A 17,158-nucleotide genomic window follows, 5' to 3' on the forward strand; every position below is an offset into this window, starting at 1 on the left:
TTAATCTATTATGAGTTTATCTGGTTCAAATCTTGATTATGTGGCTATCATTTTATATCACATTCCTTGTCTGTTGCATCTAAGAACTCAATAAACCACTGCTAATTTCTAGAAAACTCATGAATTAATGCTCCTTAAATCCATTTGGGTTTGTTCCTGGTTATGCTTTAAACCTTATTTTCAAATAGCATGATTGGGTTTTTTGTTTTTGTTTTCTGCTGCTACTGGCTAGTATGGAATTTATTTTAGAAGATGTTTTATTTGTGCTTTCATTGTACAAAAATACCTAGACTATTTCTAGGCTTTCAACATTTTCCATTGAATTGTAGTCCTTAGCATTTCACACATTTCTGATCGGAAAGTAGATCTGTCTGACTGCGGTGAGAATGTATTCTAAGCTTAATGAGTGAGTTGGCTAAGAAGTCTTGTGGACCTAACTGTAGAGGTTTTCTACACAGTTAGGCCACTGTTGTCATGGAAATGGTCTAGGTTGAGTGGCATTCTGATGTCACAAACAAGAAAAGCTCAAAGTTCTAACAGAATGAGAGAGAAAGGCAGACAGAGACTGAACACTGGCAAGATAGAGCTTCATGACAGGTTATAAATGTATATTTTGGAACTATATTCACTTCTTATCATAGGAGGCAAGTTTTAGGAAGAGGGGCAGATTGGGTTATCAAATACAAAAATTCAAGCCAGTCAGTAGACATTCTGAATGTTGTGAGGGACTCTTTAGGCTGATTGAAAGAACTGCACTGGACATGTATACCTGCCAAACTCTGGCTAGTCTATGTGGCTGAAGGCAACCACACATGATAACTTTTCCAGAGTTTCACAGGCTCACACTTTCATAAGACGTGTTTCACCATATGGATACATGGAAGTAAGAGCCATTTGAAATCACTTTGAGAACATCTTTGCAAGAGAAACAAGCACTAGGATTAATAAAAGAAAATCATTTTATTCACATATGGCTCCTTCCCTTTACTATGTTGACAGTGGCTTCATTTGTCCCTCTCCTCCTAACTTTTATAAGAGCTTTAGGACTTATTCAAAAGAAAAATTTACTTAATCATAGAAAAATTAAAATCTCATCTTACAACCCTTCCCTTCTTCCCCCTCCCCGCTTTTGTTTGACAAACTTAGGAAGCAGCCATATACTGAATCAGACAGGGTGGATTTGATTTAAATCAAACTGATTTAAATCACGATTTAAATCACGATTTAAATCACTAGCAGGGTGGATAAAAATCAATGATTTTTTAAAAAAAATCTAAAAAATCCGATTTAAATTGATTTTTATCCACCCTGCTAGTGATTTAAATCATGATTTAAATCAGTTTGATTTAAATCAAATCCACCCTGGAGTCAGACCATAGGTCTATCTAGCTCAGTATTGTCTTCACAGACTGGCAGCGGCTTCTCCAAGGTTGCAGGGAGGAATCTCTCTCAGCCCTATCTTGGAGAAGCCAGGGAGGGAACTTGGAACCTTCTGCTCTTCCCAGAGCGGCTTCATCCTCTGAGGGGAATATCTTACAGTAATCACACCTCTAGTCTCCCATTCATATGCAACCAGGGTGGACCCTGCTTAGCTAAGGGGACAAGTCATGTTTGCTACCACAAGACCAGCTCTCCTCTCCTTATGAAAGCTTCTCAACACTCAAATCTCTCAGGCAGAATGTTGTAAGTTTGCTATACTATTGATGTGTAAATATTTTCTTTACTTGTTTACATACTTTTAAAAATGTTTAATAAAAATAGTTATTCTTTACAAAAAAACATGTCTGCAAGGCTCATTAGCAGAAACAGCACTAGCAATAGCAATAGCACTTACATTTATATACCGCTCTCTAGCTGGAAGCTCTCTAAGCGGTTTACAATGATTTAGCATATTGCCCCCCAACATTCTGGGTACTCATTTTACCGACCTCGGAAGGATGGAAGGCTGAGTCAACCTTGAGCCCCTTGGTCAGGATCGAACTTGTAACCTTCTGGTTACAGGGCGACAGTTTTACCATAAATATAAATTGCTTATGGCTTATCTATGATTGTGGATCTTGGGAACAATGGATACTTCATACCACTGAATTCCTGTTCCCTAAGAAGGAAGATCCAACAGATTGGTAGAGGCCAGTCTACATACCCATACCAAAAGAAAGTAGACTTAACAGATTGTGCAAACCACTGCACAATATTCTTAATTTCACATGCTAGCAAAATAATGCTCAGATCACATAACACAGATTAGAACCCTACATGGAAAGGGGAATGCCAGATGGTCAAGCTGGTTTCAGAAAAGGCCAAGGAACAAGAGACATCATTGCTGATGCGCACTGCATAATTGATAAAGCCAAAGAATACTAGAAAGAAGTCACTATGTGCTTTAGAGACTACAGAAAAGCCTTTGATTGCATCAACCATATCAGGTTGTGGAATATCCTTAGGAAAATGGGTGTCCCAGAACATCTCATTGTTCCCATAAGAAACCTATACACAGGACAGGAAGCCACAGTCCAGGCAGAACATGGTGAAACAGACTGGTTCCAGATTGGCAAAGGAGTAAGACAAGGCTGTATACTTTCTCCTTATTTATTCAACTTATACGCTGAACATATACTGAGAGAAGCTGAATTGGAAGAAGATGAGTGGTTTTAAAGTTGGAGGAAGAAACATCAATAACTTGCACTACACTGATGACACCACTCTGATAGCTGAGAATGCGGATGATCTGTAAGCTCTAGTAATGAAAGTCAAGGAGCCCATTGAAAAAATGGGACTGCAGTTAAATGTAAAGAAGACTAAACTAATGGCAACGGGAACAGAAACCAGCCTCAGAATTGATAATGAAGACAGTGAAGTGGTGGATAGCTTCAGCCTTTTAGGATTGACCGTCAAGGATCCAGCAGTCAAGAAATACGCTGCAGACTGGCACTTGGTAGGGTTGCATGTCTATACCTACAAAGATTAGAAAAACGGTTTTCCCCATGGCACTCTATGGATGTGAAAGCTGGACTTTGAAGAAGCAAGATAGAAAAAGCATTGACGCTTTTGAACTTTGGTGCTGGAGAAGACATTTGAGGATACCATGGACAGCCAGGAAAACAAAGAAATGGATCATAGAACAAATCAATCCAGAATTTTCACTTGAGGCACAATTGATGAGGCTCAAACTATAATACTTTGGACACATTATGCAAAAACCCAGCTCCCTTGAGAAGTCCATAATGCTGAGAAAAGTTGAAGGAAAGAGAAGAAGAGGATGACCAGCAGCAAGGTGGATGGACTCGATTATGACAGCAATGAATGCACCACTGAGAGACCTTAAAGGCCAAGTTGAAGACAGATCATCCTGGAGAGAATCTATGTGGTCGCTAAGAGTCGACACCAACTTGACGGCACTTAATAAAATCAAGAAGGAAGATCACTGTATGGATCAAGATTTGGTATGTCCATTGCTCAGCCAGAATTAAGCATAATTAGATTAATATCCATTGCCCACTAATCCTAGATAACTGAAATCATCCAGTCTATGGAATTGGTTCACTGGAGCCATATCTATCTTTTTAATCTCTGGCAAAATTGCAGTCCATTTTCTGGAAGCTGTTTTGGATCTCAATCCTGAATTTCACCAATGAAAGTACTTAAATTAAATAGTCTGATGGCTGCAGAGGCTTCCACACCAGCTTGCTTATACAAGCATTGGAACCTAATTTTCTATGTGATATGACCACATCATTGTCCTGGATTGGTGTAGATGGCATCTGCACAAGCAGAGTGAGCAGCAGTCCATTGTACTGTGGAAGCTTCTAAAACAATGTTAGATTCCAATAAATCTCCAGTCCTTTCTGGGACAATTCAGCCACATATAGAAGCACAGTCTTATAAATGAATTCAGCATCTAGCAAGGGCAACCAATGATGAGGAATATACAGTATAATGAAACACAAAAACTCCATGACTCTCTGCCACAAGATGCTGTGATAGCCAACAGTCTGGATGGCTTTAAGAGGGGTTTAGATAAATTCATAGAGGACAGGTCTATTAATGGCTGCTAATCTGAGGGCTATACGCCACCTCCAGCCTCAGAGGCAAGATGCCTCTAAATACCAGTTGCAGGGGAGTAGCAGTAAGAGAGAGGACATGCCCTCAGCTCTTGCCTGTGGGCTTCCCAGAGGCATCTGGTAGGTCACTGTGTGAAGCAAGATGCTGGATTAGATGGGCTTTAGGCCTGATCCGGCAGGGCTTTTTGTATGTTCTTATGTTCTTAAGAACATATATTAAAGCCATAATATACCTCTATTTGAATAGGAAAAGTTGGAAACATGAACCAAAAATTGTATAATGAAATTTAATTGTATAAGACAAAAATAAGAAGAAAGGGAAAGTGGAGAATGCATAGTAACTCTTCTCACAATCAGTGAGAAAAGCTCCAGGGCAGTCTGTGGGGAAGGAGGGTTTAACCTATATTTCCCATAGATAATCTCCATGCCTTCCCTGGGCAGGCAGGTCACACACACACACCAGACAACCAGAGATTCGCTCAGCAGCTCGGGGCATTGGGGTGCCAGGATGAGCCATTGCACGTTGCCCCCCTGCCCGAGCTCCAATAGTGCACCACATGAGTGTGCAGTGCATTATTGGGATACCTCCTCCCGTCCCAAGTGTGCCAGCGTGGCTGCAAGCAGCCGTGGCTGACAGACAATAGAAAAAATGAAGTTAAGGGAGTGCTCACTCCCTTAACCTCATTCAAGAGGGAGCCTACTTTTAGGCGGGTTTGCCACCGTGTAGCCACTAGGATCGGGCCCAATCTCAGCGGTTCACACAAGCGTGCAAAACTGGGCTGGGCTCCCTTAGCCCGGTTTTGCACGCTCATGTGAATAGCCCCATGAGACACTTTTTCAGAAATGCTCAACATATACTGCATTTGAGGCAATCTGCACCCAGCTTAACTGTTAACATGATCACGTGCAGTCATTTCGATGGAACCCTGCATGATAGGGCTATGTGTCAACTGCAGGGAATTTTATGAGTTAATTGCTGATTGATGAGTTGATTAGAAGATCTTGGCTCTATCACAATGATTTAAAGGAATGTGTCATGTTTCCCACCCCCCCCATCCTTTAATATTCTTTAGAAGAGCATTTTTAATACCAACAATTGTCTTAAACATATTTATTTATGCTTTGGTTTTTCTAGAAGGTGCTAAGGTTCTGAAGAGAAACACTGTAGAACAACTTTTAAAAACTCCTTTCTCCAGGGTTCCTTTGCAAGACAACCTACGAGTCATATAGGCTTGCTGTCATGCTTCAGCAGGCCTCAAGTGACAGAGAGAAAGCATATTTAAGGAAATTCAGCACAGACTGGTATGAAAAGAAGAAATGGTTGTGTGTATGTGCTGCAAGAAATGTGGTGTTCTGCTTTCCTGGTTGGGGGGAGCAGACATGGACCCAGACAGGATTTAGATATTTGAAACATCTCAGTGGCAAGTGAAAGAAGCAGAAGGTATCCAAGACTCACCTGGAGAACACTGTGCAGCTAACAATGTCAGGCTAGGCAAACACTGCAGAGCAAGTGGATGATGGTTTCTAACAAACCGCCTGTTTGTTAGAAAGCATAACCAGGTACATCCTCCCAAAAATCATTGACTGCATATGCTTCTTTGTTGCTTCTGAACTGACACTTTGTGGTCATGGTGAGAGTGAGGATTCAGCAAATCTCAGAGGACTGGTCATTCTCATGGCATCTATTGACTCAGGCATGGAATTTCACTTGCAGAGTGGCACAGTATGCTCTCTCAAAGACAATTTAGAACAAACTGCTTGACTGTATATTGACTGTGACAAAGGACCATATTAAAAGCAGATTAACCACATATAGAGGGGTCCCCATCCAAGGTATAGTTCAGTATTTGAAATTATCAGATTGATTCTTTTCATGCAAAGCAATAAAATGAATCTGTTAAAATATAAGCCTGGGATCAAGAGTTATTTCAATATTTTGGGTTTGCCTATGCTCTTTTAATGGGCCACTGACTTCAGTAGCAATGGTGGCGATCTTGATGTTTGATCTGCAAAATGAATCAACATATGGCCCTTTAAGTGATAGCCTTCTACTTGCTTGGCTGATAGCAAGGCTAGCATGGGTGCTGAGACAGGAAAGATGGGCCTTCTCCCCCTGTAAGCCTTCTCCCCCTGTTCTGGGTCTTTGGTGCAGAAGAACCTTAAGAATATAGTGAAAAGGACACATTAAAAAAGAAAACATTATTAGCATGCAGGAGAATCCTATGGAAATAATATCACACTGCACACACATGCAGAAACTGCCACCCATACACTTCCTCATGTGCATTCCCTTGGCTCTTGAATGTTTAATATATATACTTACTACAATTCTCTCTTTCTTAATTTGTGTGTGTACCAGGATGTAGGGGTAAATTGAATCCTGTTGCTAAGGAATATTGGGGCAGATCAGAGAAAAGGAATATTAGGGGTTTATCCTGTTCTTTTTAAACAACAACAACAAAATTTATATACTGCTTTTCAATAAAAGTTTCCAAAGTGGTTCACAGAGAGAGAAAATAAATAAATAAGATGGATCCCTGTCCCCAAAGGGCTCACAATCTAAAAAGAAACATATGATAGACACCAGCAACAGTCACTGGAGGTACTGTGCTGTGGGTGGATAGGGCCAGTTACTCTCCCCCTGCTAAATAAAGAGAATCACCACGTTAAAAAGTTTTCCCCTGTCAAGTTAGCAGGGGAAAACAAAGGCATGATTCAAAAAAGGTCCATAAGCTCCTTTAATTAAAGATCTTTTCAGCTCGGTCTCAGCTTCAGGAGGGGAGGGGCAGGAGTGCCAGGCAGCATCCCTCTCTATTATCTCCTGGTAACTAGCTGGCAGATGCTCAGTGACATTCCACTCACTGTTAAGCCTGTCAGTCAGGCTGAGGATGCAGTGGGCTGAACCTGAGCACTAGCCAGCTTGTGAAGAGGAGAGAGGGATGCTGTCTGAGACTCTTTCCTCCTCTGCTCCTGGAGGACTTGTCTCGCTTGAAGCTGAGACATGTCCTCCAGTCAGGAGCCAACAGTATACCAGTGAGGTGGGGAGATGAACTGTTGCCTAGCCAGTGGGCCACCTCTCCTTCAGGGGCATGGGGACATTTGTCTCACTTTGTTCAATTACAGCTACACCCCTGGCTGGAGGGTATGTCAACTGAATCAACTTCCCATCCTCCACCAGCAAGGAGTACTTACTGGCTTAGCCAATTTTCTTGATAGGCAGTATTGCCAACTTTTTTCCCTTTCAAAATACCACAAACTGGATGTTCAAAAACTATTAAACAATGGGGGAAATCACAAAAAACCCCACAAACCCCTCTGCTATGAAGTAGTAATCTCATTGTGCCATGAACCAATTTAAACACACCTTATTAGACCTCACTTATTAGACTTCATTTTTTTTGAAGTGGGATTAGCTATTCCCACAACTGAATAACAAAAATAATAATTGCCCCCTCCCAGCCCCAAACTAAGTATTTAGCTATTCCAATAATTCAGCACAAAAAACAACTTCTAGCCTTTCCACGCTACCATGCCACACACTTTTGCTGTGAGTCAGGCTAGGGAGTCTGATAGGTTATAATTCTGCAATAAACTCTGGTTCAAGGAGAGGAGAACTGGTCTTGTGGTGGCAGGCATGAATTTGTCCCTTTTGCTAAGCAGGGTCTGCCCTGTGTATTTGAATTTGACACTTTATTTATTTATTTATTTATTATATGTATGAGCACTGTGAGATATTCCCCTTAGGGGATGGGACCACTCTGGGAAGAGTATCTGCGTGCTTGCATGCAAAAGGTTCCAAGTTCCCTCCCAGGCATCTCCGGGATGGCTGAGAGAAACTCCTAGCAACCTTAGAGAAGCTGTTGCCAGTCTGTATAGACAATACTGAGCAAGATTGACCAATAGACCATTGGTCAATATAATATATGACTCAGTATAAGGCAGCTTCCTATGCTCCAGTTACTTCTGACAGACTCAGTTCTAGATGAAGTGAGCTCTAGTTTGGGATTCCCAACCTATGGTATTCCAGATGTTGAACTACAACCCACATAATCCCCAACTACAATTTTTTGTTGCCGGGGAAGATGGGAGTTTTGTTCAGCAACATCTGGAGCAGTACAGGTTAGGGGTGTGCACAGACCTGGCTGGTCTGGTTCGGGTCTGGACCGGGCCAGTTTGGTCCAGAACCCTCGCGAACCCCCCTGGTTCAGTTCAGTCCAGGGTGGGTGGGTTGTGAACAATTTTTTAAAAATAAAAATTTAAAAAACTCCCTTTGGAGTTGTTGGAGGTGGCGGGGAGGAGGTCTGCAGAGGTTCCTCCCCCCCCCGGCCTCCCTTTATGCTGCCAGCGGCCATTCGACCGGCTCTTCGGCCCATTTGGGCCTTCCCCCTCCAGCGCGGTGGCCATTTTTGAGGCCGCTACACCAAGCCACACAGGTTGCACAGGTGCGGTGGCTTCCAAAATGGCCACAGGCCCGAATGGGCCAAACGGCCAGCGGCAGCATAAAGGGAGGGGGGAGGGGGAACCTCCGCGGACCCCACCACTGCCTCCAACTCCTTCCCTGAAGGGGATGTTAAAAATATTTTTTTAATTTAAAAAGAAAAATCCGCAACCCACCCGAACAGTCGGAGGGTGTTCAATAGAGTTGGACCGAACGGGCTGGTTCGGTTCAACCCCAAACGGTTGAACCAAACAGGTCTGACGGCAAACGTGTTCGACATCAAACCTGTTTGCAGATCCCTAGTACTAGCTGAGAACCCCTGCAAATCTAGTTAATGAAAACTTCTCCCACAGTAGATTAGTGCTTAAGATGCCACGAAACTCTTTTCTGTATTTGCTGCAGCACAACTACTTCTCTGGAAGATCCTACTTGGTATCTTATTGACCAGCAATTGCCTCTGACTGTGTTGTACTGGGCAATGGAACAGGCAAAGTTCAAGCAGGCCTCTCAAGAACAACCAACTGCAGGCTTGTTCAGTGTTCACACATGCCTGTTAATTGGGTAGTACAACTGTCCTACCCAGTTCTGGAAGCTGCATGAGCTCCTGATTTTTGGTCATGTGTAAATAAAAAACAAGATAGGAGACAGGGAGCAAGATAATCTGAAAAGCATCAGCTGGGTAGAAGGATGAGGATGACCTACCCAGATTCTGTCTCCATCTTTTGAATGATGTAGGAGAAAAAACTTCCTATCCAGCTGATGCTTAGCAATCAAGCTCCCTGCTTTCTGCCCTGATTTTTATGCTCACGCAACTAAAAATCGTGAGTGCGCACAGTTCCCAACACTGTGTAGGATACTTGTTCTACCCAATTAACAATTGTGTGAAGAAGCCTGATATTCATGTTGGTTGTACATAGGGGTTTTTTGTTTTGTTTTTTGTTTAGCCCATTTGGGCTCCTGCAGTTTCCTTGCTGCTTTGGCTGATGGGTGGTTTTACTCTATAGATCTTGTTCAGCAGCAAGTTGGTTCCTGTTGATACAGAATATAATGGTCACTTCTGACAATGTGTCTCTCCAATTTTCTAATCTCCACAAAATGCAGAGGATACCTAATAGTGCACTGACTTTGGACAGACTTGTAGATGGGAGATTATGTAGATATATATATTTTGTATATCCAGTATTTTTCTTCAAACTGGAAAAAAAATTACATTGAGACAGGATGCAGCGAGAAGAACGGTGAGGCATGAAGGGGGCTCAAATTACATTCTGCCCCGTGTGTGTGTCCCATTAGTTTCTATGGAATTTCTTGGGATAGAAGCCTCACTTATGCTATGCATTTAGATTGTAACCTTATTTGTGGCAGGTATCTTAACTTAAAAAAAAAAAGAAATTCTGTAAAAGGCCTCAGTAATTCTCAGCGCCAGCGTGTAGTACAGGAGGACATGGCTTGCAGCTAAAAGAGGCTTGTAGATAAAGCTCACGTTTTCGCGGCCTTAGGAAACAGACTCTTTTCCTTCTCCACTGCTTCTGGCTGCCTCTTATTCGAAGAAGCTGCAGCAACCTCTGAATTAAAGGGAACATTCATCGAAAGAAACACAATGAAGGGGGAAACAGAATGGCTCCCGCTCCCTCTACCTCCTTCTGTCCTGGGTGCTTCGACAAAGCGGTACTAGGACCCAACAGAAATCTCTGCCCATCTGGCCTGAACGGCTGGAAAGAAACTATCTTCTTCTTCGCCAGGAGATCCCCGCCCCTGCACGAGATGCAAAGGCAAAGTGGAGGGAGGAGTTGATGAGCTTCAGGCCAGCACCAACAATCGCAACTCGCAACCCCCTTGTCACCTCCCTCCTCCAAAGAGCAGCAACGGCACCAAGTCCTGCTGCCTGTTGCTGCGAAGATGGCGAGTGGAGGCAGCAGCAGCAGCAGCAGCAGCTTCCTCTGGCTTCTCCTCTCTTACTTGGGGTCTCTTTGCTGTAAGTCGCTCTCTTCTCTTCGGATTGTTGTGGGTCTCTTTTGGGGCGAGGTAAACGCCCTCGCTCCTCTTTCCCCCTTTTCCGTCGGCGGGGAGGGAAAACAAAAAACAAAAGCAAACCCTTGCCTCTTGGCTGCCAAGTTCTCGTTCTCCCCTCAGCGAGGAGCATCTTGGTTTTTCCAGCGAGCAAGCCAAGGCTTTGGAGCTCTCTCTGCTAACACTTCTGAATTTCGCCTTCTCGCTCTCTCTCGTCCCCGCGGGCGGACCAAACTCTGTCTGTTCGGGCCTTTCGTGGTTCTTTTCATGTTTTCTTCCTACTAGGCAGCACCGTTGCAAAGAGAGCGCGAGAGCAGGCATTGCACGCCGCCACCCGCGGCTTTACTTGTCTCGCTTTGATTAGCGGGGCGGCAGAAAGCCAGCTTCATGGCCATCCCGGGAGAGGTACACGCTTATCCTGGCAGCGGTTGAAGCCGGGGCGGCTCTGCAGTTTTGTATGCCAGGGAAGCCGTCGAGGAAAAGAACAGAAAGGGCTGCAGTTGTGAGGAGGAACTTTATCGGGGCGAGAGACAACTTGTGGCAGTCCACGGCTGTGGTTGCCTTTTTACCAGAGACTTGCACAGGGGAGGCCCCAAGGGGCTGTGGTGCGTGAAGTGGGTTCCAAGTGTAGCCCTATGCCCCAGTGTGGAGGCCAGCCAGCCTCCCTTCAAAAGCAACCCTGCGAATTTTGAAAGGGACATGGGGAGGGGAGGTTGCCAGCAGCCTCCTTTTTCTCTCTCTCCTGGTGCTGCTTGCGTTCTTTGCAAGGAGTGTTAGGAGAGGTATTCCTTGTAACGTTTGCAAGGGTCTTAACTCAGGTCGGTTCCGAAGAGCTGCTCTCATGGTGGCGGGGGGGGGGGAGGTTGCCGCCCAGCTGGTGCCTTGCTGCTTGGGGCGACTGCCTTGCCTCCTGAAAGGGCTGCAGTCTTCTCCTCACCAAGAAGAGACCTTTTATATTATAATTATAGTTGCATTTATGCCGTGTATAGAAATCTCAGGGTGATTTACAGTTTGAACAAACAGCAACTAAAACCAAACAATATAAAACAGATCAAAATTACCATAAACAAAACTAAAACATAAACTGAAAGCCTGATAAAATGGGGTTGTTTTCAAAAACTGTTTAGAAACAACCAGGGATGGGGAGATTCTGATTTCATTTGGGAACATGTTCCAGAGTCTCTGGGCAACCCTAGAGGAGGCCTGGTTCTGGGTTGCCACCAAGTGAGGCTGTAACCGGACTTCTCCCAATGATCTCAATAGGCAGCTGGGTTCATGAAGAAGGCGGTGCTCTCTTAAATACCATTAGTAAGTTAGTTAATGGAACTTACTTCTAACTAAGTTGCAGAGGAATAGGCTGTAAGATTACAGTCCTTTGCATGCTTTTTTGGAAGCAAGACCCATGAAACTCCAGAATGAAGGCAGAGAGCCGTTCTCAAAGGTGTGATGGAAGTGGTTTGAGTACATAAGGATTGGATGGGAGACATTTGTTTGTGGGACATACATTCAAACCATTGCTACCACATATGAGAATACATGTATTTTCACCCCCAATAGGACTTCCTTCTAAGTAAATATGTTTAGGATTGTGTAGCACTGTGCTACATTTAAGATTAAGCATCACTGGACTTAGTGGGACTTGTTTTCTGAGTAAATGTGCCTAGGATCTGACTGTAAGGCTTATTCCCATGTTATGCACAAGATTGCCGTTGAATAGCTAATGCTGTGGATGTCAGCTCAAGACACATTGATTCAGCAGCACATGCTCCCAAGAACATGCGCTCAGTGTGGCATTATTCTAGCCATGTTTACCTTGAAGCAAAGCCCATTGTGTTGAATGAGAGTTGCTCTTGGGTAAATGAACACAGGGTTGCTGCCTTAGGCAGCAATACTATGTATGCTTTCTTGGAGTAAGGCCCATTGAACAGAGTGGAACATAATTTTAAGTAAACATGCTTAAAATTGAGTTGCAAGCCAATGTGTGTTTCTGAACATGTTAATTTGGAATTAGTCCCACTGAATTAAATGGGACATATCTCCAAATTAGAGGGTATAGGATTGTAGCTTTGCCACCCCATCCTATGCATGTGTGCTCAGTGAAGTCTGAATAGGAAGGAAACCTTTCTGATTTGGAGCTGCTTGCTTCACTTTTTATGTGGCAATTGTGTTTGCTGCAGCTTTGTTGGATCTCCTTTGTGTGTCCCCAAGTGTTGAGGAACATGTCTCTGCCCTTCGTACTTCTTTGCTGTGGTGGCCAGCAATGATGGTGTAGGCACACGAAACACGCTTGCCTTGCCAACATGAAGCAGTCTTTTGAAGTAAAAGATATGTCAGATTGGGCTGTCATACTGCAGTCCTAATCCTAGTTATGAGTTTATAAATCTCATTGAACCTGGTGGGATACAGCTTGCTAGTCTAGGGACATGATTCCTGCTTTGCCTGCTAGAGGTCCTAAATTCAGTTCCCAGACAAGTTCTTCATTGCTGAAGAACAGAGACCACATCTTTAAGGGAGCAGCCATACACCGTGGTAGACTGTGTATCTCGCATGCTGAAGGTCTCAAGTTCAATCTCTGGTATCTCTAGATATGGTTGGGAAAGATTCCTCTCTGAAAGCCCTAGAGAGCTGCTGTCAGTCAGTGTAGACTAGAGATTCTCAACGTTGAGTCCCCAGATGTTCTTGGACTTCAACTCCCATAATCCCGTGCCACAGTAGCCTTTGGTTAGGGATTATGGGAGTTGAAGTCCAATAACATCTGGGGACCCAACTTTGAGAATCCCTGGCAGGATTGCACAACTTGACCTCCAGCTGTGTTTGGACTACAATTCACATCAGCCACAGCAGCTAGTAGTCTGGAATTATGGGAGTTGAAGCCCACATCTGCAGCAAGGCTGAAGTTGTGTAGCCTTAGTGTTACTGAGCCTGACTTGATATAAGGCAGTTTCCTATGATCCTATGTACTTCCAAGTAAATATGGTTTGGAATGGGCCCCAAGAAATGTTGCCTTGAGTTTAACTCTAGACTGATGTTCATTCCAGCTTGGAGTGAAATCTGTCTGTTGAGCTGCAGTGTTTCCAGATTTTTACAAGTTTTTGCTTCTGAGACAGCAGGCACCAGCCTATACTTGTACCTCATACTCTGTCTGCTTGCCTGTATTTAATTCTTGTCTATATAATATGGCAGTAGAGGACAGCAGCAGTCAAAGACACGATGGATGGCTTTGAAATTCAGGCCTCCTCATCTCGTTGCACCCCTTTCCACTAACAAGTACAACAGCCCTTTAGGAATCACTTTTTTAAAAAAGCAGAAGTTCTGGCCATCAGACTTGCCTTGAAGTCCGATCCTGTGTCATGGCAGTTCTCCTCCTAATGTTCAAATATAAGGGTAGACTGTGGTGGTTCAGTACTAGGGTGAGGGCAGTTATCACATGTTCAGAGGCACTCCTGTTGAAGGAATTCAATGGATTCACTGAGGATAACTTGATAGCTAAATGGCAGCTTCATGCTCTGTGATAGTGTACCTTTTCAAATAGACACAACAGAAAATGTTGCTTTTATGTTTTGCTTGCAATTGTCTTCGAAGAATCTGATTTACCACTCTTGAAAACTGGATGCTGGCCTAGATAGATCTTCAGTCAGATAGGCTCTTCTTATGTTCAAAAGAGTGGAGATCCGGAATTGAAAATCTGTTCTTCGAATCATAGTGAGCAACATTAATCTCTGAAGCTTCTTCAACCTCTTAACCCTGGGTGATGCTTTCTCCTGTCTCAAACCTACTTGTGTGATGTTCCCTTGAATCTAATTTCTCCTTTTGCAGTACACCTCTTCTCCTCTCTCTGTCCCAACAGGCAAGACTACTGCCAGCAGTGGATCTCCCAATGAGATCTTCACTGGCTGATTTAGTTTATAAAGAAAACAATAAAACCCAGTATAAAAAGCCAATAGGCACGATAGGTGTGGTCTTCGGTGGACTGATGTTTAAAATAGCCATCAAAGCACCAGCTGACGATTGATGTATATGGGATGTGGGTGAATGCTGCTAAAAACCCAATTTCTATATTTACTTTATTTAGAATATTTGTATACCCCTTTTCATTAAATGAGTTCATGTAGTAAAAGGAATGAGAAGATGGTTTCCTCTCTCAAAGGGGCTCACAGTCTGAAAAGAAACACAACCACAACCCCTGCAACAACCAATATGAAGGATGCTCTGTAGCACATGAGCTAGCTGGGGTGGTCGGTACCTTCTGGGGGGATGAAAGCTCATTGTGATTTTTGACAAGGTCTACATCCCTAGAGATGGAAAATAAGCGATAGCATTGCAGTACAATGAGCCTTCAGTGTTAAAATGCTTTTATTGTCCTGACCATCAGGTCTGCAGCTGCCAGATGTGCAATATTTTAAATTGTAAAGCTTCTAAATTTTTTAATACCACAAAGACAACTATAAAATGTTATTAATGTTGTTAGAGGAATGGAAATAAAAATTGGCAGGAATGTTCTCCAAGGATTACTCCATGGAGAGAGCACAACAATTTGTTCATTGTTACCGTAACTGTCACTCTAACCATTACCCCAGTCAGGCTTCACTCTAAGGTGCACGCACATGCACCAACCCCCAGGCCCCCACGCAGCCATTTCTGGCGGGCACGCAATCTGCTGCACCCGCCACTGCCACCCCACTGACCAGCACCCCATTTCAGGGAAGGGAAGCAATGCCCCATTTCCCCCTCTCCCTGGCCAGGCCTCCGCCTCCTTCTCCTCCTCCTCCTCCTGCAGTTCCAGCCAGAGGAGGATGGGCAGCAGCTCCCTCCACTGTCAGCCCAGAGAGACCGGAGGTGGGGTTAAAAAAAAGTTTTAAAAATTGCCACTGTCACAGATTTCCAAGTCTAATTGATTGTAATAACATGGGGCTAGGGAGCTTTGTTTACATGTTGCAGAACATGATATTTATGCTCTTTACCAGGGATTCTCCCCCCCCATAACTGTTCTGTATCTACTTTACCTTTTAAAAAATCAGAAAAATAACAGCTTAATTAGCTGTAAGTAAATAAACATGCTATAAATACTAGGCTTGTGGCAAAATTAGAGGCACATTAAAGATAACACACTTTGGGGGCTTGTGGATAAGTTAGCAAGTTGTGGAGTGTTGGAGGGAAAACTCCTCTTGAATGTCAATGAATTAGGACTTGTTGACTCACAGATATATTTTACTTTGCAGCCCCTTCTCTAATGGCTTTCCTCCTCTGCTTTCGTTGGGCAAACCTAACAGTTCTTTCCAGCATAACCAAGATCATAGATTGCCAGAGTGCAATTCTCCCTTAGCTGTTGAATGCCCTCCTGGGAAAGTATTCAGAGGTACATCAGAAAAGTGAGGGACCATGAGAGTTTGGCAGCTCTGAAGGATATTGAGTTCAAAGCTCACGAATCCACCCTTTCATGCCCATGTACTAGGACGTTTTGGACAGATTTTATTAACCTTGGGAAACCACACGCTCGGCAAAGTTTCAGTGTTGATTAATAAGCTGCAGAAGAAGAGGTGGGCAGGGGAGATGAAAAAATTATGGGCACCATTTGCACGGTCAGCAACACCATGCGGACCATGCAAATGGCACCTGCACATGCGTGGATGCAATGTGCGTGCTAATGCCACGTGGGGAGTTATTGGAAGCAGGTAAGTTCCTGCTCTCCTTTTTCTTAAAGTTCCTGGTTGAATTTCCCAAAATGTGCTTGAACCGTGATTCATGCACATACCTGTTTAGGAGTAAGGATAAAGAAGGGGTGATAATACCAAGAAAGCTATAGGTGCGACAGTACTATCACCTGTTTCCCATCTCAAGGAGAATAGATGTTGCTAAAGAATCGCAATAAGCATTCATCCTCTGAGATGGTACCAGAGGCCAAAATTTGTGGGCCTAATTCATGGACTAACTAGAGACATTTGCCACCCCTCTGCTAAGTATAAGAAAGTGAATAGCATTTCGTTCTCTGCCAGGCTGTCTGTGGGTTTAAACAGACAGCATGAAACAGAATTAAATGTCTTAGAATGTCAGTTAATTGCTGAGTGTCTTTGTTTTGTTGCTCAGAAGAAACTTTGGACAAAACACATGCCTCATCCTTAGGCAGGAAAGGAAGGAGGTTAAAAACCTCTGGGAATGTTATTTTGCAGTTGTACTGTACTGGAACATAGTCAAATCCCTCAGCACTATCAGGGTTGCTAGGTCTAGATACTGAGAAGACTTCTGTGCCTTAACAAGTAATATATATGTCTCGGTGTGCAAAGTTGTGTCATGTGATTCCAGATAATCTAGTTCAGGGCTGGGCAAACTTAAGGCTTCTAAGAGCAACTTTTTAATTGTTGCAAGAGGCTTGGGATCTACCAGCATGAAAAAGTGGCTTCAGATGTGGAGTCAGTTGCAAAATGGTGGCTTGGGAGACTATGCCAATCACAGCTTTTACAGAAATTTATGTGGTCAAAAGAAGGGATTTTAACACCAAAACTGCTGAATTCTGGGAGAACTTTGCTTCAGTTCAGGATGAGCAAGAGAGGCTGCTTTGTGGGGAAATGGAAGAGAAAGTAAAAGTAATCCTGAGCACCAGGAGTATAGTGAGTTGGGTAGTGGCCCAGAAACAGCCTGACGCATTCTCCCC

The 17,158-nt window shown here is 43.6% G+C and overlaps 2 protein-coding genes across 10 annotated transcripts in view; one reads left to right on the forward strand and one right to left on the reverse strand.

Moving 5' to 3' along the window:
• The window catches only part of MRPL39 (mitochondrial ribosomal protein L39), a 34,440-nt gene extending 24,212 nt beyond the window's left edge, over nucleotides 1-10,228 (reverse strand). For all 3 annotated transcript variants that reach the window (XR_008319224.1, XM_053308287.1, XM_053308282.1), the window contains exon 1: nucleotides 9,983-10,228. Coding sequence is in view for 2 of the 3 variants with exons in the window: in XM_053308287.1 (XP_053164262.1) it covers nucleotides 9,983-10,082 (100 nt within the window). In the remaining variant the exon portion in view is untranslated. The remainder of the gene's footprint in view (nucleotides 1-9,982) is intronic.
• The window catches only part of JAM2 (junctional adhesion molecule 2), a 75,878-nt gene that overhangs the window by 4,237 nt on the left and 54,483 nt on the right, over nucleotides 1-17,158 (forward strand). The window contains exon 1 of one of the 7 annotated variants that reach the window (XM_053308294.1): nucleotides 510-597. The exons of 5 other annotated variants lie outside the window; for them this stretch is intronic. In XM_053308294.1, coding sequence (XP_053164269.1) covers nucleotides 591-597 — 7 coding nt within the window. In that variant the 5' untranslated portion in view covers nucleotides 510-590. Of the gene's footprint in view, nucleotides 1-509; nucleotides 598-10,264; nucleotides 10,475-17,158 lie in introns of those variants that run through there. One more of the 7 variants, XM_053308292.1, reaches the window with a different exon arrangement.

The sequence above is a fragment of the Hemicordylus capensis genome, chromosome 3 (assembly GCF_027244095.1).
Source record: "Hemicordylus capensis ecotype Gifberg chromosome 3, rHemCap1.1.pri, whole genome shotgun sequence".
In the NCBI taxonomy this organism is placed as follows: domain Eukaryota; kingdom Metazoa; phylum Chordata; class Lepidosauria; order Squamata; family Cordylidae; genus Hemicordylus; species Hemicordylus capensis.